Raw genomic sequence first — 25,121 nt, 5'->3', positions numbered from 1 at the left:
AAAGGCGATTACCCGTGTGAGTGGGCTAATATCTCATTTGTCCGACATACCTTCTCAAATATAACGCACTAAGCATCAATATGCATAAATGTCATACAAACTCATTAGCATCAATACTAACAACAAATACCATTAGCTGTGAACTTTGGGAAATATAAATATTCAGTAGTCTCACTTCTACGCACTTCTAGAGATTTCAATGCGGGGAACTAATCTCTTTGTCAACGCTTGACTAAGGAAAATATCTCTAGGAATTAATTTTATCATAGAATCTGCTATCATTCTATGCGTAGATATGTACTGTATGTTCACATCTTTTTCTACAATCATATCTTTCACAAAATTATATTTCGTGACTATGTATTTGATCTTACAATGGATTCTTAGTGTAGGCTCTTGCTACTTGACTATCATAATTAACCAATAATTGGATTTGTAGCATCCTTAAGATTTAGGTGGTATGCATATCGATACGATTTAGTTTAAGATAAAATATCGTCGGGATGAATAAGGACTAGAATGACAATACACCCACAGCTGAGGAGTGTTGGATTTGGTACTGAGAAAAAAAAAAAAAAAGAAAACCCTTCAAACAAGAACCTATTCGAAAATCTGGTTACGCTAATTATAAATACTTCCCGATAAATCCCTCTTTCATGAATTAGTTTACTAATATCATAAATTACATAAAACGTGAGTCGAGATCGCCATGGATGACCCATGACCCAATGAAAAGAGGCTATTCCTTTCTAAAGAGGACAGCTAAAAAATGCGTTGATGAATTGTCCAATTCAAGTTAGATGGATTCCTTTTGTTAATTTCTCCCAACACAAAGTTAATCTAACTCTTCCCACCATTATATATTGGGTTTCTGATTATTTAGATTTGGGATGGTGGGTTCGGCTTTAGTTCCATAAGGCGAGTAATGATCCATTATGTGGACGGTTGGTGAACTTGCTTGGGGGTGTAACACTTAATAAAATGACGAATTATAGGTAAATCCGACAGTATTTGTATTTAACTTTTCTTGAATAACATGCATTTTAGGTTATGATTAATAATTTTTTATAAAATATTTTGTGTTAATAATGTTCCAAAAGTAGAAATTTTCAACTGTTAACAAACGAATTTCTATTTGAAAAACAGAAATTTTATTCTGTTATCAAACGTCTTTCTCTAATTAGAAATCAACTTCTGCTTCAGAAATGATTTCCGGAGCAGAAATGTTGCCATGCGCGCCCTAAACAAGCAACAACAGGCTACTTGTGATGTTTCTGTTGCATGTGTAACCTCCAACGATCGAAATAATTATTCTTTTCTTCAAGAAAAGTATCAAAGTAGGATGAAGATCCTATACCTTACACAAAATTGTCGCTAGGGTGAGCATGGTATAAGGGTAGAATTTGAAATCCGGAATCGGACCAAGAAAGAACTAGTGCTTCCAGGTTTCAAAATTTGTAGGATAGGTTCCAGGTTCTACAAATTAAGAAATCTATTTCGATGAGTAGGTTTTCGGGTTCTAGATAGGTGGAACCTGAAATCTATAACAAGTTTTCGTATTTTTCTTGGTATATGTCTTGGCACGATCCTACGGTATTCTATGACGTTTGATGATAAGTGCGTAATCTGGTACCACTAGTCTAATTTTTCATTTCCGGCAATATTGTGACTGAGATTTTTATTTTGTTAATGTCTTATACTTATTCGTGTGTTTAACTATAACTTGTGGTCAAGTGGATTGACAATTCACTACAATCATTTAACTAAGAATATAAGTGAAACATGTGTAGGCCCTAAACCCGTGATATAGTAGGTTGCGGGTTTCAAGTTATGTTGGGTAGGTTTCAAGTTCCAAAAAACGAGAACCTCTTTTGTAGGTAGGTTTCAAGTGGAACCCGTACGCAATCTCGATTCGCTGACCCCTAATTTCCACTAGTATCACAACTATTTCTCTTCTTATGATTAATCCGTTAAAAATGTTTCATTTTTATGAAGAGCAAGGAATCGACTTATCTCACTTCCTCTTTCCCCTGGCGTTCAATGTGGTGGGCAACATGGTGCTCTCGCGGGTCCTGTAGGACCTGAAATCGAAGGACGGGCCCGACTTCTTGGACGCCATGAACCGGTTCATGGATTGGACCGGCAAGCCGAACGTGGCCAATTTGGCGCCATGGTTGAGATGGTGGGATCCGGAAGGGATCATGGCAAGCATAGCGGAGGACATGGGTCGAGCGATGAAGATCGGCGAAGGGTTTGTGAAAGAGAGGCTGGAGGAGCGAAAGCTAAGGGGAGAGATGAGAACAAACGAAATGACTTCTTGGACGCAGTGTTGGATTATGAGAGCGAAGGGAAAGAAGACCCACACATAATCTCTTAGCAGAATGCCAACAATTATTTTGGTAATTTCGCTCCACTCTTCCACGTTTATCACGACCACAAAGGAAATTAATATCTCAGGGCGATGAGGTCGAACTCGGTTTATCAAGTGACGTGGCAAATTTAATTAACATTTAAATAAGTAGGGTCACATCACGCACCACGGAGACGTTTTAGTCGCTAATGTAATAAATGGATCGTCTAGCCTTCTTCAAATTGGATACTAAAATGAGTAACTCTTTTGCAAATCTGTGGCACCCTAAAAAGACGACTCTGCTGTCAAAGAGCAAAAGTTGATGAGAATTGGTGTCATTGATGATACATCGATTATGGCTTTGAATATGACATTAGCTTGAGCTAATGCTGATGAAGAAGAGTATAGGCCGCTAAGGCAAAGAGGAATATCTTAAGTCGAGCCGCAGTAGCGAATCAAAATCGACCAATAGACAAAGTCGATGTCGATTATGAGTAGTAATTGATTAATAGAACATGTTGGGACTCCTCGAGAAAGGAGTGAATAGTATGTTGACTAGCACATGCGATCTAACATTGGTTGTGAATATAGCCGACGGTAAAACACCAGCATTGATTACGAGAAACCCATAAAATTAAATTGATAAGGCGCGAACATTTTTTGCCCATCAACTTATAACTGAGTCATGTCAGTCAAATCAATGCCATTCGAGTCGAGAAGCATTGATATTGGCTCACAAAACTTTACCAAAATCAAATCGGCTGCAAGGATAAAACTAGCGCTAACAATTATCGCGACCGGGGTTCGACCAAAAAGAAAGAAAGAAAAAAAAGAAAGAACTCTTAAAGGGGAACAAATTATCATAGCTGGAACAATTATCATACTTGTTGACTCACAGTGACAGCAAAGCAATTATTGTAGCCTAGGCTATAAAAAGATCACGTCTCAAGGGAAAAAGACAGAGAAATAAAAGAAGAACAAGATTTACTTATTTTAATCCACTTTACTTTCGTGCAATTCATTTTCAATCATTTCCCAGCAACTTCTTGCCACTCCAGTTGTTTCCTTTTGCCAATAAAACACTTTGCTCTTGTTCTTTCATAAATATATTTGTTGTCATTAGTGGATCCATTTCGTCAATTTTAGGACCCAATCATCAAGTTCTTGTCCCTTTCTTCATGAGCAATCGACCGTCGATTCAAATATAGGAACTGCTTTGTTTGATGAGAATCGTTCATCAGGTGAAGCAAAATAACTTCTACTATTGAGCCAACGATTCGAGGAAGCGATTTTCGAGCAAAACACGATCTCTTAATTATAGCACGCACATCGACATTAGCGGTATCCCTAGCGAGACTTGATCTTGTATCAAATGGGTCTCAATGATAGTTCAGGAAATGTTTTTGCCGGATCAGAGACTACAAGCACCACCATCGAGTGGACGGTAGCGGAGCTGCTCTGCCAACTCGAGTTGATGAACAAGGCCGGGGATGCGCTCAACCAGGTTGTGGGGTCGAACATAAATCTCTACAAAAACAACACGGAAAAGATGCCCTTTTTGCAAGCTGCGGTGAAGAAAACTCTTTAAGATTGCATCTACCGTTACCTCTACTCATCCCACGAAATGCTCTACAGGAAACCAACTTCATGGACTTTGATATACCCAAAGACATCAAAGCTTTCGTGAACGCGCGGGGCATTGAAAGAGACCCGGATGCATGGAAATACCCATTGGCATTCAAATCGGAGGGGTTCCAGGGATCCAACATCAACTGCAAGGGTCAAAACTTCGAGTGATTCCATTTGGATTAGGAAAAAGAATGTGCGTCGGACATTCGTTGGCGCATTGGGTTACTTGTTGAAAGCGCGTTATCGGACTTAATTAATCGCTCTTTGTTGTTCAAAATGAGCGCTTTCGTTTTTGTAATTTTCTAATTGTCCTAAAGTCTTATAAGTTGAATTAATTAGATTCAACTTTTCTTGTTATATCCCAGAGTATCCATTCACTCGAAACTGCTCCATTTCCGTCCTCACTTTCCGTAAATGGGCCCAGGCTTTTTTCAACTGCTCAATGCCCCCTGTAATTCGATGATAAAATGGGATTTGAGAGGAACACCAGCTAGCGGATCAGAAAGATTTGTGTGGAATGTCATACTCCTATATGGGCTTTTCGATCTCTTGCGCGGAACAAACGATCTAATAATAAATAAACAGAGTAAAAAAATAAATCAAACACCCGATGTACATGGTTCGATCGTAGAGACCTACGTATACGGGGAGAGCGGCAACGAATTCGACTATAGAACAAGAGATACACATAGATTATAAAACACACTCGAGTCACTCAAATATTCTCAGTATTTCTAAGCCTCGATTACATCAAATAACGCATACAATAACCCCTAATTTATGATAAAATAACCTTTTAATCTTGTAAAAGAATTATACAAACCTAACAACAAGATTTTCTATCGACTATAAACACCTGTGGTTTTTTAGTGGATGCAATTTTGCGGACGAAGTTTCGCTTCACAAACAACAAGAACACCCACGCTCTCCTCCTTTCGTCTGACTTTTTGGATGGATGACGTCAATCAGTGGAGCTGCATCTCAAAAAAGATTAGGTCAAAGTCAAACCAACTTACCGCAAGTCTCTTCTCACGTTGACAAGCCCAAAATTTCAACAGGAAAGAAAGCCAAAACAAATTTTTGATATCTTTTCAAACTATAATTCAACAGTCAATGTAAAACTTTTCAAACTCAGGAATTCACGCGATGTATTAGATAACCACACGTACTTCTGGATCCTTTGAGTCTCTTCTCACGTTGACAAGTCCAAGATTAAAACAGGAAAGAAATCCAAAACAAACTTTTCGTATCTTTTCAAACTATAATTCAAAAGTCCATGTAAAACTTTTCAAACTCAGGAATCCACGCGATGTATTAGGAATCCACGTGATGTGTACTCCTTCACGAATTTGTTGCCGTCCATAACTTTTACTATCAGAAATCACCCAAAATCTATTTACAGAAATTTGCCAAAGAAGCCTATGGATACATCTTGATTCATAATCATGATCTATCTGTACTTAATCCAAAAGAATATATTTGGACAACCCTCAGATTTATTTTTTTCTAACCTGCTTTTGAACTTCTAACCAACTAATTTTGTTTAGGCTCTATTTATTTCGTAGAAAACATTTTCGTAAATATGATATTGTTTACAAAAAGAAGTGAATGAAAATACTTTCATCGTTAACCAAAATGTATAATTCTTTAACGAGATTAAAAGGTTATTTTATCCGAAATTAAGGGTTACTGTATGCTTTATTTGTTGTAATTGAGGCTTCCTTTGAGTCTCTTCTCACGTTGACAAGTCCAAGATTAAAACAGGAAAGAAATCCAAAACAAACTTTTCGTATCTTTTCAAACTATAATTCAAAAGTCCATGTAAAACTTTTCAAACTCAGGAATCCACGCGATGTATTAGGAATCCACATGATGTGTACTCCTTCACGAATTTGTTGCCGTCCATAACTTTTACTATCAGAAATAACCCAAAATCTATTTACAGAAATTTGCCAAAGAAGCCTATGGATACATCTTGATTCATAATCATGATCTATCTGTACTTAATCCAAAAGAATATATTTGGACAACCCTCAGATTTAATTTTTTCTAACCTGCTTTTGAACTTCTAACCAACTAATTTTGTTTAGGCTCAATTTATTTCGTAGAAAACATTTTCGTAAAAATGATATTGTTTATAAAAAGAAGTGAATGAAAATACTTTCATCGTTAACCAAAATGTATAATTCTTTAATGAGATTAAAAGGTTATTTTATCAGAAATTAAGGGTTACTGTATGCGTTATTTGATGTAATTGAAGCTTCCTTTGAGTCTCTTCTCACGTTGAAAAGTCCAAGATTAAAACAGGAAAGAAATCCAAAACAAACTTTCCGTATCTTTTCAAACTATAATTCAAAAGTCCATGTAAAACTTTTCAAACTCAGGAATCCACGCGATGTATTAGGAATCCACGTGATGTGTACTCCTTCACGAATTTGTTGCCGTCCATAACTTTTACTATCAGAAATCACCCAAAATCTATTTACAGAAATTTGCCAAAGAAGCCTATGGATACATCTTGATTCATAATCATGATCTATCTGTACTTAATCCAAAAGAATATATTTGGACAACCCTCAGATTTAATTTTTTCTAACCTGCTTTAGAACTTCTAACCAACTAATTCTGTTTAGGCTCTATTTATTTCGTAGAAAACATTTTCGTAAAAATGATATTGTTTACAAAAAGAAGTGAATGAAAATACTTTCATCGTTAACCAAAATGTATAATTCTTTAACGAGATTAAAAGGTTATTTTATCAGAAATTAAGGGTTACTGTATGCGTTATTTGATGTAATTGAGGCTTCCTTTGAGTCTCTTCTCACGTTGACAAGTCCAAGATTAAAACAGGAAAGAAATCCAAAACAAACTTTTCGTATCTTTTCAAACTATAATTCAAAAGTCCATGTAAAACTTTTCAAACTCAGGAATCCACGCGATGTATTAGGAATCCACGTGATGTGTACTCCTTCACGAATTTGTTGCCGTCCATAACTTTTACTATCAGAAATCACCCAAAATCTATCTACAGAAATTTGCCAAAGAAGCCTATGGATACATCTTGATTCATAATCATGATCTGTCTGTACTTAATCCAAAAGAATATATTTGGACAACCCTCAGATTTAATTTTTTCTAACCTGCTTTTGAACTTCTAAGCAACTAATTTTGTTTAGGCTCTATTTATTTCGAAGAAAACATTTTCGAAAAAATGATATTGTTTACAAAAAGAAGTGAATGAAAATACTTTCATCGTTAACCAAAATGTATAATTCTTTAACGAGAATTAAAAGGTTATTTTGTCAGAAATTAAGGTTTACTGTATGCGTTATTTGATGTAATTGAGGCTTCCTTTGAGTCTCTTCTCACGTTGACAAGTCCAAGATTAAAACAGGAAAGAAATCCAAAACAAACTTTTCGTATCTTTTCAAACTATAATTCAAAAGTCCATGTAAAACTTTTCAAACTCAGGAATCCACGCGATGTATTAGGAATCCACGTGATGTGTACTCCTTCACGAATTTGTTGCCGTCCATAACTTTTACTATCAGAAATCACCCAAATTCTATTTACAGAAATTTGCCAAAGAAGCCTATGGATACATCTTGATTCATAATCATGATCTATCTGTACTTAATCCAAAAGAATATATTTGGACAACCCTCAGATTTAATTTTTTCTAACCTGCTTTTGAACTTCTAACCAACTAATTTTGTTTAGGCTCTATTTATTTCGTAGAAAACATTTTCGTAAATATGATATTGTTTACAAAAAGAAGTGAATGAAAATACTTTCATCGTTAACCAAAATGTATAATTCTTTAACGAGATTAAATGGTTATTTTATCAGAAATTAAGGGTTACTGTATGCGTTATTTGATGTAATTGAGGCTTCCTTTGAGTCTCTTCTCACGTTGACAAGTCCAAGATTAAAACAGGAAAGAAATCCAAAACAAACTTTTCGTATCTTTTCAAACTATAATTCAAAAGTCCATGTAAAACTTTTCAAACTCAGGAATCCACGCGATGTATTAGGAATCCACGTGATGTGTACTCCTTCACGAATTTGTTGCCGTCCATAACTTTTACTATCAGAAATCACCCAAAATCTATTTACAGAAATTTGCCAAAGAAGCCTATGGATACATCTTGATTCATAATCATGATCTATCTGTACTTAATCCAAAAGAATATATTTGGACAACCCTCAAATTTAATTTTTTCTAACCTTCTTTTGAACTTCTAACCAACTAATTTTGTTTAGGCTCTATTTATTTCGTAGAAAACATTTTCGTAAAAATGATATTGTTTACAAAAAGAAGTGAATGAAAATACTTTCATCGTTAACCAAAATGTATAATTCTTTAACGATATTAAAATGTTATTTTATCAGAAATTAAGGGTTACTGTATGCGTTATTTGATGTAATTGAGGCTTCCTTTGAGTCACTTCTCACGTTGACAAGTCAAAGATTAAAACAGGAAAGAAATCCAAAACAAACTTTTCATATCTTTTCAAACTATAATTCAAAAGTCCATGTAAAACTTTTCAAACTCAGGAATCCACGCGATGTATTAGGAATCCACGTGATGTCTTCTCCGTCACAAATTTGTTGCCGTTCATAACTTTTACTATCAGAAATCACCCAAAATCTATTTATAGAAATTTGCCAAAGAAGCCTATGGATACATCTTGATTCATAATCATGATCTATCTGTACTTAATCCAAAAGAATATATTTGGACAACCCTCAGATTTAATTTTTTCTAACCTGCTTTTGAACTTCTAACCAACTAATTTTGTTTAGGCTCTATTTATTTCGTAGAAAACATTTTCGTAAAAATGATATTGTTTACAAAAAGAAGTGAATGAAAATACTTTCATCGTTAACCAAAATGTATAATTCTTTAACGAGATTAAAAGGTTATTTTATCAGAAATTATGGGTTACTGTATGCGTTATTTGATGTAATTGAGGCTTCCTTTGAGTCTCTTCTCACGTTGACAAGTCCAAGATTAAAACAGGAAAGAAATCCAAAACAAACTTTTCGTATCTTTTCAAACTATAATTCAAAAGTCCATGTAAAACTTTTCAAACTCAGGAATCCACGCGATGTATTAGGAATCCACGTGAAGTCCCCACGAGCTGCTTTGAAGGTCCGGTGAGCTAAAAGGAGGAAGGGTAGGTCCGAAAAAGAGAGGAGGCAAGTATCGAGAGGGTGGCTGCTGTTGTGCAGTAAATGGGGAAGTTCCAAGGAGATGAGGATGCATATCTCGGCAGAGAAAAGGAGAGAGTGAGGTGAGGAGCAAGGGTAGACCGAAGGAAAGGAGAGTTTTGAGAGTAGATACGGCACGGGCCGTGAACCAGCAGCTCCGGTTCGTGACCTAGATGGAACCGGAATCGGCCCTTAAAGGGGCGGTCTTGGTTTTCTGTTTGGAACCGGCGGTTCCGGGCCGCTTCAAGGGCGGGTTCAGGTTCCGGTTCCGAATTTAAATTTAAATTATGAAATAAAAAATAAAAAAATTATCAATTATAAATTATAATCAAATTATATATTGTAATCAAATTTGGGAGGGAAAAAAAAGGGAGAGGGAAGGAGCTTGAACTTAATGAATTATCATTAAGCGCCTACATATCTTCATAGGGATAGAAGAATCAAAACCAATGTAGTTCTTTTACCTTTGATAACCCCAATTTACCTCATCGTCAATCGTCGCTACCCATTATGGTACCCGTGGTGGTGGTATCTCCATTATCATTATTGAAGAATTCGTTGTCTCAATCCAACTCTTATTGTCGAAATTTAGCCTTTGTCCAATTATGGACATAAGCTTAAGCCTCTACAGCATCCGGATTTAATCTTGAATGGTGGTCGTCCAAAATTAATCCTCTAGCGTTAAATGCTTGTTCAATTGCAACCGTTGAAGAAGGGGTTGCTAACATCTATCTTGCAATGAGAGCGAGGACCGAGAATCGGGTTGAATGACTCTTCCACTACTCCAAAATTTTGAAATATATGCTGTGTTCGGAATCACGGAACTCAAAAGCAATGGTTAAATAGTTTTCTAATTCGGAAATATTACCTGTTGCTCCCTTTTTTCTTTTTTGTATATTAAAGAGCAGATTGTACCATCTACTAAGTTTACCACTCTCCTCCTTTCGTGATGCACTAGGTTGAGAAGAACCACTATCACCTAAACCATATCTACTACAAAATTCATTATATAATGCTATTATAGCGTCTTTAACCTCTACTTGTATAGTTTTAATATCTACTATTTCATTTAAATGTGAACAATCATAATAATAATCCTTTAGATAATCATATAAACCATCAAATTTACTACGTGGATCGAAACAATAGCAACCAAATAAATAAGAGGAATGCATGCATAATAATGCAGCCATTTTGCTTTCATTACTATAATAGTTGGAGCTAATTGAGCATCTTTTTCATATTCACAAAAGACACCAGTAATGTTAACACACTCTATTAAAAATAAATATGTAGTATGATAATAAACATTAGATAAAATATAAGTTGCATCATTAAAAAATTTCAAAAAATCCTCTTTTTTTTTCAAACAACCCAATCTCGCAGAAGTAAACTAATTTCGAAAGCATTATCAGAAATAAATGCACATAATAAATCTTTATAAGCAAAATATTGATGAAGCAACTCGTAAGTAGAATTCCAACGAGTCGGAACATCTTTTGGAAATCTTTTTGGTTTTTGTCCATGTAATTTACAAAATCTGCCACATTCTTTCTTAACTTGGGGAAGACTCTATAAAAATTTAATTGCTCTCTTTATTGGGGTGCGAAAACCTTCAAGAGTTTGTAAATCATATTGTACACATAAATTTAAAACATAACAAGCATATCTAATGTGAAAAAATTGTCTGCCAAAAAAAGGTTTACAAATATTTTCTAAATCGAGAATGGAAGCAGTATTTGACATGGCATTATCAAAACCAACCAAAAAAACTTTATTAATCAAATTATATTCTTCTAAAACTTTTCTAATTATTCTATAAATATTATTGGTAGTATTCCTTTCATCAAACACTCGAAATGCAAGTATTCTTTTTTGAATGTTCCAATCGTCATCTATCCAATGACATGTGATACCCATATAAGAATGAATTTACCAAGGATCGCTCTAGATGTCGCTACCTATGTGCACACGTCCATTGAAATCCTTAAAAAAAAATTTGCAAAGCCTTTTTTGGTTTTTTATAAACCCTAAAAATTCGCGTTTGAGAGTAGTTCTCGGAACAAGTTTTGCTTGCAGAGTACATGCAGTGTTTACAAAAAATTTAAATCAAAAATTTCACCAATAGTAAACGGTAAATGTTCAATGGCAATATATTGAGCTAATATTTCTTTATAAAGTTCATCACTATAACGAAATAAAAGAGAAGTTTTAGGAATGGCATACCCGAAAATTTGTTGTTGCTTGGTGTCGATCCCAGCTTGTGTTGCATGTTTTTGCGTTAGATGCCGACGGTATGTTCCATAGCCGTCTCATTTTATTAAAATTGTATGATTTCGTACAATATCTATAGTTTATCTTGTATTTGTCTCCGCTTATATGTACCTTGTCGAAGTGTTGCTATAAGTTGGATGTACTCTCTCGGGCCTGCCGTACCGGCTCCTTTGTCGTTGACATTTCTTCGACGCCGATAGGAGGATGAAGACTTTATTATGTTGGGATGTGCTCGACGTTGGGAATATAGTTGATATTATTATCATCGCCTACCCAATATGTAAACTCACGAAAATCATATTAATCATGAGATTGAGGATAATTGGATTCCCCCATCCCTATCTGCATCAGGCTCTTTTCCCTGTCACCAGCTCCGCTTCCACTTGCCATTTTTGTCAAAGAATTAAGAGGAAAGCTGATTCAAAAAATTGAGCCGGGATTGAGTGGATTAAGAGAATTGAGAGAAATGGAGAGAAATTGTGAGAAAAAATGAAAGGGGGGAATGATATTTATAGAAAATTTTAGAAGAAAAAAAAAGGAGGGGTGCAAGTACAACGGCCACCCAAAATTGGGCCGTTGGGGTGGGGGGGAGGGGAACGGCTCCCCCCCCCTTTTTATTTTTATTTTTTGCTGTTCAGAACCGGCCCGGAATCGCTGGTTCTGGTTCGGTTCCTAATTTTTTAAAAATCATAATCGGCCCGTGAGGGGCCGGGCAAGTTCCGGTTTGGAATCGCAATCCTAGTCAACGAATTGGTTCAAATTATTCTACCGACCGGTTCCGAGCCCAAATCGGCCCGTGGCCATGTCTATCCGAGAGGAAGACAGGGAGAGCTCCAAAAAATGGTGAGGGGCTCCTAAGTTTCTTTTTACCGAGAGCCAAAATGAGGAAATGGCGAGATTGACCTTTCTTCCTTTGTTTCGACCTTTAAAACCTCTAAAAATGATGATTTCAAATTATTCCAAACTTTAATCACACCATTTTCTAAGCTCCAAGGGCTTACTAATGATGCTATGCCTGTTTGGATGCGTTTTATCCCCTAGTCATTGATTCCTTGATTGTGCACATTATATGGCTTGATTTTGATTGATATGATAGACTTACGCTTGCACGAGCACGTAAGTGAAATATCCAATCTTGGTACCAAAAGGGATGGAAACATCGACGTAATCAAGTCCTTGGACCCTTAATCTCTGGCTGTGTAGAATCGAATGGTACCTCCCGATAGCTTGATAAAGTTTCCGATCTACCTTCCTCAAAGACTGGTGGCGACTCCTTTTTGCATATACACATACACATGCCACTCGATTATACTAAAATCGCACCCGATTTATCTTGCCGCAATGGGCCTGGGAGGGCTCGAGCTAAGCCTATCTTGGGGGCTTAGCAATCCATTGACCCGATTTTTGAGATAGGGTTGCGACATGGATGACGTATGCGAATTGAAACCTAATAGTTAAGGAATTATCATGCTCCTAGTTTATATGTGCACAAGTAGGACAGCGAGAAAAATGAATGCAGAGTCATATAAACTAATTGTTCTTTTACCAGGGGTCAAGCTCCGCCATTGTCGGCGAATTTGATTGCTAAAATGATTTTCTGTGATAATGCATGATGAATTAATTGATGAAATTCATGTATCAACATCAAGTAGTCCTTTGGAGAGTGGAGATAAAGAAATTTCAATAAAAAATTCGATCAGAAATGACATGCCATCTTACCAAAGCAAAAGTAAGTACGTAACTATGTGAGTTTGGTAGGGCAAATAAGTCGATAAAGCAGTCCGTGAAATTCGACAAAGAACAAGACATCATAATCTTAATAGGAATTTTCAATCTTTGGTAACCGCAAGATTAAAGGGAATACTGAACTAACGTTATAGAACTTGATTGCGCAAATTAAGTATTGCAGGATGCAATTGCCTAATTCACGTTAGTTGTGGGACCAAAAATGAAATTATTGCAATGAAGTAAGGATCGAGTTTTGATGAAATGGATAGATTACAAGAATCAAATGGAGGATAAGAGGCAATGGAAATCAATTTGCAAGCTCTCCGCTGGTTCTCTCGAATTGAATACGACAGGGAAACTTGTCAATAATCTGGGATTGTTAAATCTAAATATTTTGAGAGTCTCTAGTTCACACAGGCCCTTAACTGCCACGAGCTCACGGCATCCGCAAATCGACAACTCCTCCAGCTTTTAGAAGAAAAGAAAAGAAAAAAGCAAAATAGAAGGAAAAAAAATGAAAATTTAAGATATGAAAAGTAAAAATTGTACATGTTAGCGTGGGTATAGTAGTCGTTTACGTCAGTAATTTTCGGCAAAAATTTATCGAAGAGACTTAATTGGTGAAACGTGAAAAAGGTTCAAGACTTAAATGTCAAAAATGTAAAAAATTTACTACTTTTTGGACGATTTCCTCCCCCTGCCCGCTTCTCGCCCACCAGCACCTAGAAATCTTTTCCATAACTATTTTTCTGTCCAGTAATCTAATCCAAGTGATGATGATTGTTGCAGGTGCGAAGTACGAATTGCCCAAAGTACGTTTTGAGCGAGCCGACCACTTTAATTTGATGATCACTGATAATGAGAGGCGGGTGGATTTTACTCGGCTTAGGTTTATATATATATATAAAATTCACCGATCGTAATCGAGTCAACTCACTAGCCATCTTTTGGATGGGGCGAAGGCTCTTTCCGACAGCAACTATACCTGAAGGGAGGCTGGCCCCGCAGCCCACCAGTAAGGGCCTCCCACTTAAGTCCGAAAAACGTATTGGAAGAGTTTTGAACCTCTGACTACCGAAAGGGGTTCGATTCTCACCAAACACGCCATGCCCGTGGTGGGTTACTCGGCTTAGGTTCGTTCCATATGTTTCACGAGAAATTCACATTTTAGAAAACATTTCCTTAAAATTGATTTTTTATGTCATTTACGAAAATGACAGAACGAACAATATTTTCATTGTCCATCAAAGTATTTAAGCCAAATTTGTTTATGTCATTTACAAAAATGACTGAACGAACGCGAGCTTGCAATGCAGTTAGGATCGGCTGCCACAAATATATATATATATATATATATATCCAGCCTCTGAATTTTTTTTCTTCTTATTTGTTTTGGGTTGCTTTCTTTTGAACAGGATAACAGGGTCTATTTATTATCAATGTTTTCCCAGCAATAATCGCATCAGTGCGGGTGAGCAACAGGTCAAAGCTTTGCCAATGGAGTACTCCCCAGTTTCGCTCCTTTGGCTCGGCCTCCTCCTTCCGGCATTCCTAGCTTTCCTTCTCAGCCGTCGGAAGCCCACCAAGCTTCCCCCTCAGCCTCCGGCATGGCCCGTGATCGGAAACATCCTCGACCTCTGGCCCGCGCCGCACCGGAACCTCCACAGCTTCCGAGCTGAGCACGGGCCCGTCACGTGGTTGAAGCTCGGTTCCCTGAACACCATGGTGATCCAATCGGCTCAGGCCGCCGCGGAGTTCTTCAAGGGCCACGACCTCGCATTCGCGGACCGCAAGTGTCCCCACGCGCTGACGGCTCTCGGCTATGACCAAGGCTCCCTCGCCTTCGGCCGTTACGGCAGCTACTGGCGCGTTCTCCGGCGTCTGTGCTCCGCGGAGCTCCTCGTGAACAAGCGCATCAACGAGACGGCCCACCTCAGGCAGAAATGCGCCGACAGCGTGATTGCCTATGTGGAGGAAGAAGTGGCGGCTAAACGAGCAACAATAGGTTATTTCTTACGTGCTTGGAGTTATTTCTGACGTTTGTGTTGCATTTGTAATCCTGAATGGCTGACATAATAGTTTTCATCTTCAAAGGGAATGAGGAATTAATAGGACAGAAAATTCCAAACTAGTATATTTGTGATAAAATTATTTCAAATTAATTTTTTGACTACTAAAAATTCTAAATTGATACACATGTGACAAATTCATCATCCGTTAGTTTCTGTCAAATTTTACCGTTAAATTACTGTGTTAGATAACAAGTGACAGTTGACCGGATGTATCAATTTGGGGCTTTCACCCTTCGTTTATTACAGATGTACCGGTTTGAGATTTTTCGTGGTATTAACCCAATTTAATGAAAACTAACATCATGTAAATTTGTCACAAGTATATCGGTTTAAGTTTTTTGGTGGTGAAAAAATTAGTTTGGGATAAATTTATCTCAAGTGTTCTAGTTGATGGGTTTTTTTGGTAAAAAATTATTTTAGGTAAATTTATCATACATATACCAATTTGAATTTCTTCGTGGTATTAATACGGAGAAAAAACAAAGCAAGAGAGAGAAAGGAACTTTTAAACTCCTTATAAAATATCAAAGTAGGATGAAGATCCTATACCCTACACAATATTTGCACTAGTGTCACGACTACTGGTCTGATTAGGACTAATCGTTGAAAATGTCTTGTCTTTTTTTTTTTTTTTTTGAAGAGCAAGGAATCGACTTATCCCACTTCCTCTTTCTCCTGACGTTTAATGTGATGGGCAACATGGTGCTGTCGCGGGATCTGTTGGACCCGCAATCGAAGGATGGGCCCGAGTTCTTCGACGCCATGAACCGGGTCATGGAGTGGGCCGGCAAGCCGAACGTGTCCGACTTCACGCCGTGGTTGAGATGGTGGGATCCGCAGGGGATCAAGGCAGGCATGACGAAGGACATGGGTCGAGCCATGAAGATCGCCGAAGGGTTCGTGAAAGAGAGGTTGGAGGAGCGAAAGCTCGGGGGAGAGACGAGAGCGACGAAGGACTTCTTGGACGCAATGTTGGATTATGAGGGCGACGGGAAAGAAGGTCCGCCCAAAATCTCTTTGCAGAACGTTAACGTAATCATTCTGGTAAGTTTTGCTTCTCTATTCCTTGTCTGGCATGGCCAAGAAGGCATGATTACCATCCTAGGGATATTAAGTCGAATTCGGTATATTAAGTGGCGTGACGAACGTAATTGACATTTAAATAAGTAGGGTCACGCCAAGCGTCAAGAAGACATTTTAGTAGCTAATTTAACATGGCCAAGAAGGCATGATTACCATCTTAGGGATATTATGTCGAATTCGGTATATTAAGTAGCGTGACAAACTTAATTGACATTTGAAAAAGTAGGATCACATTGCACGTCATGAAGGCGTTTTAGTAGCTAATTTAATAAATCAATCATCGGGTCTTCTTCAAATTGGATCCCAAAATGAGTGATTCTTTTGTGAATCAGTCAACTCTGATGTCAAAGAGCTGAACTGGATGAGAATTGATGTCAATGATGATGCATCGATTATGGCTCTAAATATGGTATTAGCTTGAGCCAATGCTGATGGAGAAGAGTAAAGGCCACTGAGACAAAGGGGAATCTCTTAAGTCGGGCCATAGTGGCGAAGTAGAATCATTGACCAAACAAAGTCAATTTTAGGATCCCAATTAAGTTCTTGTTCCTTTCTTTGTGCGCAATCGTCCGTCAATTCGAAGTATAGGTACTGTTATACTTGATCAGGATCATTGATCAGGCGAAGCACGATAATTTTTACTATTGAGCCGACGATTCAAGGGAGTGATTTTCGAGCCAAACAAAATCTCTTAATTATAGCACGGGAATCGACATTAGCATATCCCTAGCAAGACTTGACCTCATACTAAATGGCTTTCCTTGACGGTGCAGGAAATGTTTTTCGCTGGAGCAGAGAGTACAAGCAGCACCATCGAGTGGATGATGGCGGAGCTGCTCCGCCAACCTGAGTCCATGAAAAAGGCCAAGGATGAGCTCGACCAGGTTGTGGGGTTGAACGGAAAGCTCGAAGAAAGCGGCACGGAAAAGATGCCGTTTTTGCAAGCTGTAGTGAAGGAAACCCTAAGGTTGCATCCACCAGTACCTTTACTCCTCCCACGAAATACTCTAAAGGAAACCAATTTCATGGGCTTTGATATACCCAAAGACACCATGGTTTACGTGAATGCGTGGGGCATAGGAAGAGACCCGGATGCTTGGGAGGACCCATTGGCATTCAAACCGGAGAGGTTCCTAGGATCCAACATCGACTACAAGGGTCAAAACTTCGAGCTGATTCCGTTCGGATCGGGCAGAAGGATGTGCGTCGGACTTTCTTTGGCACATAGGGTGCTGCATCTCGCTCTCGCGTCGTTGCTCTACCGTTTCGACTGGGAACTTGGTAGCGGTCTGACTCCGGAGACCCTCGACATGAGAGAACGGTCGGGCATAACTCTAAGGATGCTCCATCCTTTGAAAGTGATACCTAAGAAACGTAGTGCGTGAGTCCTTTCGAATGTCACCCCTAAGACACAATTTCGACATAAAATTGCCTTAAGGTTATTAGCGTTAATCTTATTGTGTCAAGGATTGAAAAAGCTGTCCGGGGAAGACTTGCTAAGAATGCTGTTGTTACTGCACTAATATCTTTGGGCAACTACAAGTTGTTGTGTCAGCATTCGGGTCTTGTTTAAGTATGTTTGACTTGAGCATGTAGCGGGGGCAGCTCACCTGCCTTTTATGCCATCAATAATGCCTTGTCAAAATCAACAAAAAAAAAAAAAAGAGATAAAAGAAAAAGGAACCTCTGAAGTTGGTTCCACACGTGGGTCCACAAAATGGACAGTTTTTGATGAAGTTATCCATCAGACGCGAGTCCATACCATAAATTCCCAATTCAGAACCCACGAGCATGTTGCTGAATAAAAAAAACAAAAGAGAAATCATTATTTGACAATCTCTAATTCACTATGAATTTAACAGTCTGTTTTGAAAAAAATTAATTAATAAAAAATAAAAAATTATTATGAAATTCACTCTTTCATGAATTTATGGCTCACAATAACTTATTACTCTTACAGTCATCCAAAATCTACTATGTTAGACAAAAAAAAAAAAAATAGGTCAGATGAAAGAAAAGGAATAAATAGAATATTGTATGATCTTTTTAGATCTTCTCAAGTCCATATGGACAATTGATCGCGTGGACTCTGCACTGATTTACATAAACCGGTCCCCATTGCTTTCGTTCGTCTTATAGACCCTTCTATTCATTTGGAAAATCATGTGATCTTTAACAAAAGTCCAATTACATTGAATTAAGACTAGCATTTAAAAATGGTTAAGAACCAACAAAAAGAAGAAGAAGAAGAAGAAGGGATGTTCCACTATAAATATCATGGCTTCAACATTCACTATGTGCCAAAACAAGAGGAAATATATCAAATAAATAAAGAGGAGCATTATGTTATCCTTCAAGAACAATGCACAAATTGATAAAAGGATAATCAGAATACGAAAATGATCCATATTCCATTAAAATTTATAGAGCAATGATAGAAGTACTAAGGCTCGTAATTGACTTATTAAGTTGATGCTATGTAGATGCATATATAAGTTAATGGGCTACTCAAGGACCCAACAGGGAACCTTCCACATCAGTTTCTAATCAAATCTAGTAAACGATCTTAATAAGTCTAATACTTTTCAAATTTATGACGCTTATCCATGAAAAGCCTATTATCAATGTGTAAATTGATAGTAATATAGTAATCGAAGCAAGTGTATAAGATTGTTTCCCCTCTTACTTTAGCTTCAACACCGTTGATTTCAATGTATGTTGTCGGAGAAGGGAAATTAAAATCAAGTATGTTTCTCATTAATACGTTCAAACAATATGATCTTAATAGATAAGGGATAAGGAATTAGAACCCATGCAATAGAAATTTCACGAACATAGAAAAATGAATGGAATAGAATTTCATGGTTGAGGCTAGACCTAATCATTGGATGGGTTTGGGCAGGCTTGGACAAGGCCCACCCTATGCGACAATAGCCATTGGTCCCAAGCTTGAAAACTTCTAGGGCGGGCCTTGACAAGATTCAAACTTGAAAACTCCAAGATGGTGTGAATAACACGAGCATTACGTGGAGCAATCTCAATACTAAGAATTTAAGGTACGATTCCACGAAATCCATCACTTTCTATACGCGTTTAACTTTCTTCCTTAAGCTTAGTAAGACCAGAGCTTGAAAAATCCAAGACGGTACGAACAACACAAGCATTACATGGAGCAATCTCAATCCAACAGTGTGATGACCTGAAAATTTGAGTTTGTTTATCCACAAACATTATTGGATAATTATGGGATGAAAATGAGGTGACGGGACGACATGCTATAATTTATTTTGGGCACGATAGGTATAATGGCCCAAAAATTTGAGTTTGTTTATTTAGAAACCCTATTGGATAAGTATAAGATGAAAACGAGGTGATGGGACGACACGGTATAATTTATTTCAGGCATGATAAGGCCGTGAACATGTGAAATTGAGACCAAACGGGGACTAGGTAGTGACCAAGCACCACGAGGCGCGCCCGGCCGCTTGGCTGCATGTCAATGCGATAAGAAGTAGTGGTCACGTGGTGACACATGGCCGGTGGATGCATGCAAGACGGACATGTATCCCCACCGCAAGCTACCGACTACAAGCTCCTCTGCTGCAAGTTACTGCTGTAAGTTACTGACAAGCTCACTGGTCCAAGGCGACCGACATTCACCTGCTTCCACTATAAATAGAAATGGACGTCAGTTCATTATGTCGCCTCTTGTCAGAAACCTCTATCGTTACCTTACTCGTACATCGTTGTTCGCACGGCCGCCGCCACCATTCATCGCCATCGTCCATCACCGTCGATCACCGCGTGCCATTCGAATGTCGTCCGTCATTGTGCCCTAGTTCCATCCGATATCATCGTCCCCATTTGTCGTCAACTCGTTCCGAATCAAGGCGAGTAGATTTCTAACTTTTATAGTTTGTTTGGATTAACGTTTAAATTGTCCGTCGATAGTCCGAAATCTGGATCGTATTCTTGAATTCTTGCTTGATATGCTTGATTCATGCATTGAAGGACTTTTTGAAAGGAATATGATCGTGAAAATAAATGATTCATTCATTACAATAAATCCTTTGAACCCAAATGATGGTAAGACTCTCCGACGTTATAATGCCGTGAGGTTGATCCGGTGATGCCCCATGCCACCATATGGAAATTCGGGATGCCTTTGATGTACTTTAATCGGAGAATACCTCGACCTTTGGACTTGAGATGCTTTAGAATGAGATGCCACGTGAGTCTATCCGTGAGAACGGCACACTCGCATGAGGTTTATCCGTGAAGGAGTCTAAATGCATTGCATACAAACTCACGAGCTTTTGAAAGAAATCTTACTTGAAATGCTTGAGTTGCGTGCATTTGGACTCATGAATAGTTGATGTGACATTCTGATTTCAATGCTTGCATTCCATTAAGTTAGACATTCATTCGTGGGCCGTTAGCTCATTGATGTTGGTTTGTGATTTTTAGATAGTAAGGACTATGTGGATATGGACCATCTTGATGTACAATTTAAGAAACTATGTAGTACCCTATCAATCGAGGTAAGATCGATGTCCGCCCTGATCCTGTATCGTTTTGTTGCACTGTACATGGATAGTGAGGACAACGTACTTCTGGGTCTTCTTCATTTTGTTGAGGATGATGATGCTGGTGAAGGGTAATGGTGAAATGTAGTAGTGAATGGGTAACAGGTTAGTATGCCCATGTACAGTGAACTTGTGGTTGTAAGCCGTCGACTATTTTTGGATGCATATAGTCGTAGACCGGCTTTGATGGTTGACTTTTGATCCCACTTCCCATATGTTTGACTATGGCTGTAAAATGAACCATATCCCTATACATATGTGTGATGAAATAAAGGGTTAGATTCTGATACATATTAACGATCTTGTGAATGTTTGATTGATGTTATATGTGTGGTTTGGTTAGTGAAACCACAAAAGCCCATACCCTTTGATAGGCATGTATGCCTTTGGTGTTTGAAGTTTATTATGCACTTGTTATATAAGGTCGACTATTTATTTGAATAGAGCTTCCGCATGCGCCGATGTATAATGAAAGATTAAAGTAGAAGATGTAAGTCTAAGGTGTGGCGCAACCGGGACGTCACAAGCTTATTTTGGCATCAGAACGAGATTTTTTTGGAGTGATAAGGTGCGCTAGTGGATGAAGTGTCTTGTGGGTACGTACGTTTAAAACTAAAAGTGCAAGTGATTATGATTGTTTTGATTGGCAGTAGCGAATGCTACTTATTCTGATGACTAGAAATTGAGATTATTTCTCACGGAGAGATGATTGATTGAATCCTACTTATCATTATGTAGAAGAGTCAGAATTATCGTGAGAGCAAGTGGATCTCAAAGAACAAATGATGAAGCTGTAGGTAATAATCCTCGAGTGGAGGGAATCCCGCAGGCGATAACTACCGCGAGAGATTTAATACAAGAACAACTTAGGCAACTAGTTGCTGCAAAATGCTAAGAACTATGGACATTATATTCAAGAAATACTGGAAAGATTCTTGAAGTTGAAACCAAATAAATTTGCTAGGTCAAGAAGACCAAACAAGGCTGAAAAATGGGTTAAAGGTATGGAAAGGATCTTTAAAGTATTGAATTGTTATGAGGCTGAAAAAGTTACTCTGGTTGAATATCAATTAGAAGGAAATGCTAAACATTGGTGGGGAGCAATGAGGGCAACAGGGTTTCCCACTGGTGTAAAAATAACTTGGAATAGGTTTGTGGAAGCATTTAATGAGAAATATTTCTCAAATAGTGCTCGAAAGCAGAAAATGGTAGAGTTTATTAAGTTAATTCAAGGAAATGTATGTGTGGATGAGTATGAGGCTTAGTTTTCACAACTGTCTAGGTATGCACCTAGATTAGTTGAGAATGGGGAAGATAAGACAGGACGATTCATTGATGGATTGAGAAATGATATCATGAAACAACTGGTACATCTTGATATAAGAGATTATACTACCCCGTATGGACGAGCTCAATTGGTGGAACAGGCATTGGCCAAAGAAAGAAAGAAAATAGAGTCACGGTGTAAAGTGAATCGTTATATTCCTTCGAATAATTTTTGGAATGACAAGAGACCCAACCCCTTTTAGAATTGTTCATTTACTCCAGATAAAAGAAGTACTAATGGGAGTCCAAGATGGATGAACTTTGGATAGTCCAGGGAAGGAAGCCAATACCCGAACTAACCTTGTCACAACTGTGGTAAAGAACATGGAAATACAACATGTCGAACGTGGTAAAGATATTTTAAATGTGGACAAACAGGTTACTGATTCCAGGTCTGTTCCCTAAATGTCCAACCGCAAAGAAATCGTTAACCAAAACAAACCACTATTGCGAACTGTTAATCAACGACCACCAGCTCAAGCAAGAGTTTATGCGATTACCCAAGAAGAGGCAGAGTTCTCCGAGGCTATAATTACGGGTATGATCATTGTAAATAACTGCAAAGCTTATGCATTGCTTGATATAGGTGCAACACACTCATTTATTTCGTTAAGACTAGTAAGGATGAATAAATTAAGTACGACACCCATGGAAGTATCTCTTAATGTTGTTACACCCTTGAAGGATGTTGTCTTATCCACTATGATGTGTGAGAATGTCAGAATAGAGATATCTAGACGAGAATCGACTGTTGATCTAGTGATTGTTGACACCTAAATTTTGATTTTTAGTAAATCATTCATTTAAGTATAAAATGAGAATTATCATAGTTCTCACAAAAATTAATTTCTTAAGCACTGCGTATTTATTTTTTGTCAGTCATGCATATCATTGCATTTAGGCTAGAGGCAAAGCAATCGAGCTCAATTTGACGAGGACCTGGACTAGGCTTAGTTTGGATTTTTTGGCAATCAAGAAGGAGTGTGTGCCGAAAATTAACAAGGCTATTGGAATGATTTTGAGCTTAAATCAGCCCATTTACTGTTTAATTTGGGAAAATTCTTTTAATTAAAAAATGTCCATTAATTGAAAAAAAAGGCTTCATGAATGAATATTTTGTCTCTGGATCAAATTGCGATTATCACAAGTTGAGGGACAATTTTGCAAATAATGAAAATAAAACGTAAACCCTAGCTCACCATTATAAATACACACGTAGGGTTTACGTTCGGGGGGACCACACATTATACACACACGGTCACATTAGAGGCATTCGTTCACACATATAGAAGGACGAAGGGGCACTCTCCTTCTCGGGTGATTGTTCACAATCCTCCATGGATGCTCCTCCCACCACCCTACCAATGGAATCCATCATGAAGACACAAGTAGTCTCATAGAGGAACGCACGCCTGTCTCTCAATTCTGCGTACACACCCATAAGTGGAAGCTCACATCTCCCGGCCAAGCAACGACAAGTGTGGAAGAGTCCAGAGGCAACACCGTTGTCCTTTATCCGGCGCTCAAGTTTCCCTAGTGTGGTACCCATCAAACGAACCCGGAGCTCCGAGCATCATCAACCGAGCCTTGCGCTACCACGGAGACTGCAATTCTTGTATTCAAAGGAGACTTGGGCATACATTGGTCAATTTTCTCTACCAGGACATCACTTTGACGAAAAGGAACAGGATAAAAATTTGTTCTTTCCTTTAGTTATTTACCAATGTGTTTTGAGTGCTAATGTTTGAGTTTTCTTCGTTGCCGTAGGTCTGTTCACAATGTCTCTCTCGATGCCAAACTCCTTGATGCGGACATCGGTCCCTCGAGTGTAGTCGGACGAGACTCTGCCGAAGCCGATGCGAGCCGCTGCTCCCTCGAGGTGTGCCAAAGAGTCCTAGTCATGACACATCCGTAGCTGACACAGTATCCCTCTCCTCGAGATCAAGCGGCGTCTCCAATAATGCTACGACGACAATTGAGAGCATTCAAAGAAAGATGGAGGTTCCATCGTGGCAAACTTACGTTGAATTTCTATGGTTCTCAATCTGAATACTCTCTCTCACCGCAAGCTTGGCCAAGGATGACTATAAGCCAAGTGGTCACTCCTACCGAGACAATCAATAACAGAGGGAGCTCTTAATTCTCTATAAAATTCTGACTTTTTTTTACTTGTTTCTCCGATCGTTATGCATGAGAGATTTGTGTCATCCTCGCATGAAGCACCGACTTGTTTTCCTCCGATTGTCCAGGTGTGATAAAGCAATTCAGCAATTCCAGCGAAGGATTGCTTGCCGAAGTCCTTAACACATGCGGAATTCTCTAGATCAAGCCAAATCATCCGAGCTTGGTGCGCAATTTTTGAGCAAGGTTTGAATTTGGAAATCCCAATTCGCAAGATAAGGTAAAATTCTACTCTTAGATATCAAAGTTATCTTGTTTGAATATGTCCGGATTACTTGACATTATCCGTAAGGATTTTTGCTTAAATTGGAAAATTGGAATCTTGAGCAAATCTTATGGATATTATGCCTATCTCTAGAATATTTGACATCTTTTGTTGCTCTATTTCTGAATCCTAAGCATATCGGATAAGATCCGTATCTCGGTTGGGAATTCTAAATATATCTTTAAAATTCGAGGAATTATCTAAAAAAATTCAGATCTCGAGAGATAACTTTTCTTGAATTAAAAGATATCAATCCTTTGTGGATAGGAGCTTATCTCCTTGAAAATTCCAGAATCCCCTAAGGATTTCCAAAAATTCAATAAATATTTAAACATTTTTAAACAAAATTGCCTATAATATATGCTCCTTTGTGCCTCCCGACCCTTCGGAATATTAAATTGCAAGCCTTAACC

The 25,121-nt window shown here is 38.1% G+C and overlaps 1 protein-coding gene and 1 pseudogene across 1 annotated transcript; both read left to right on the top strand.

Annotated features, from left to right (window-relative positions):
- The first annotated feature begins 1,931 nt into the window (after nucleotides 1-1,931).
- On the top strand, nucleotides 1,932-4,212 carry LOC125315394 (annotated as a pseudogene).
- Nucleotides 4,213-14,676: 10,464 nt separating this feature from the next.
- LOC115748477 (iridoid oxidase-like) lies at nucleotides 14,677-17,904 on the top strand. The gene is made up of 3 exons (XM_030684973.2): nucleotides 14,677-15,200; nucleotides 15,908-16,311; nucleotides 17,124-17,904. Exons 1-3 carry the CDS (start codon nucleotides 14,693-14,695, stop codon nucleotides 17,733-17,735), a joined length of 1,524 nt encoding a protein of 507 aa, XP_030540833.1. The 5' UTR covers nucleotides 14,677-14,692; the 3' UTR covers nucleotides 17,736-17,904.
- Nucleotides 17,905-25,121: the final 7,217 nt, after the last annotated feature.

The sequence above is a fragment of the Rhodamnia argentea genome, chromosome 6 (genome assembly GCF_020921035.1).
Source record: "Rhodamnia argentea isolate NSW1041297 chromosome 6, ASM2092103v1, whole genome shotgun sequence".
NCBI classification, from domain to species: domain Eukaryota; kingdom Viridiplantae; phylum Streptophyta; class Magnoliopsida; order Myrtales; family Myrtaceae; genus Rhodamnia; species Rhodamnia argentea.
The sequence above is the reverse complement of the archived record's forward strand: the minus strand, read 5'-3'. Positions and strand labels throughout refer to the sequence as shown.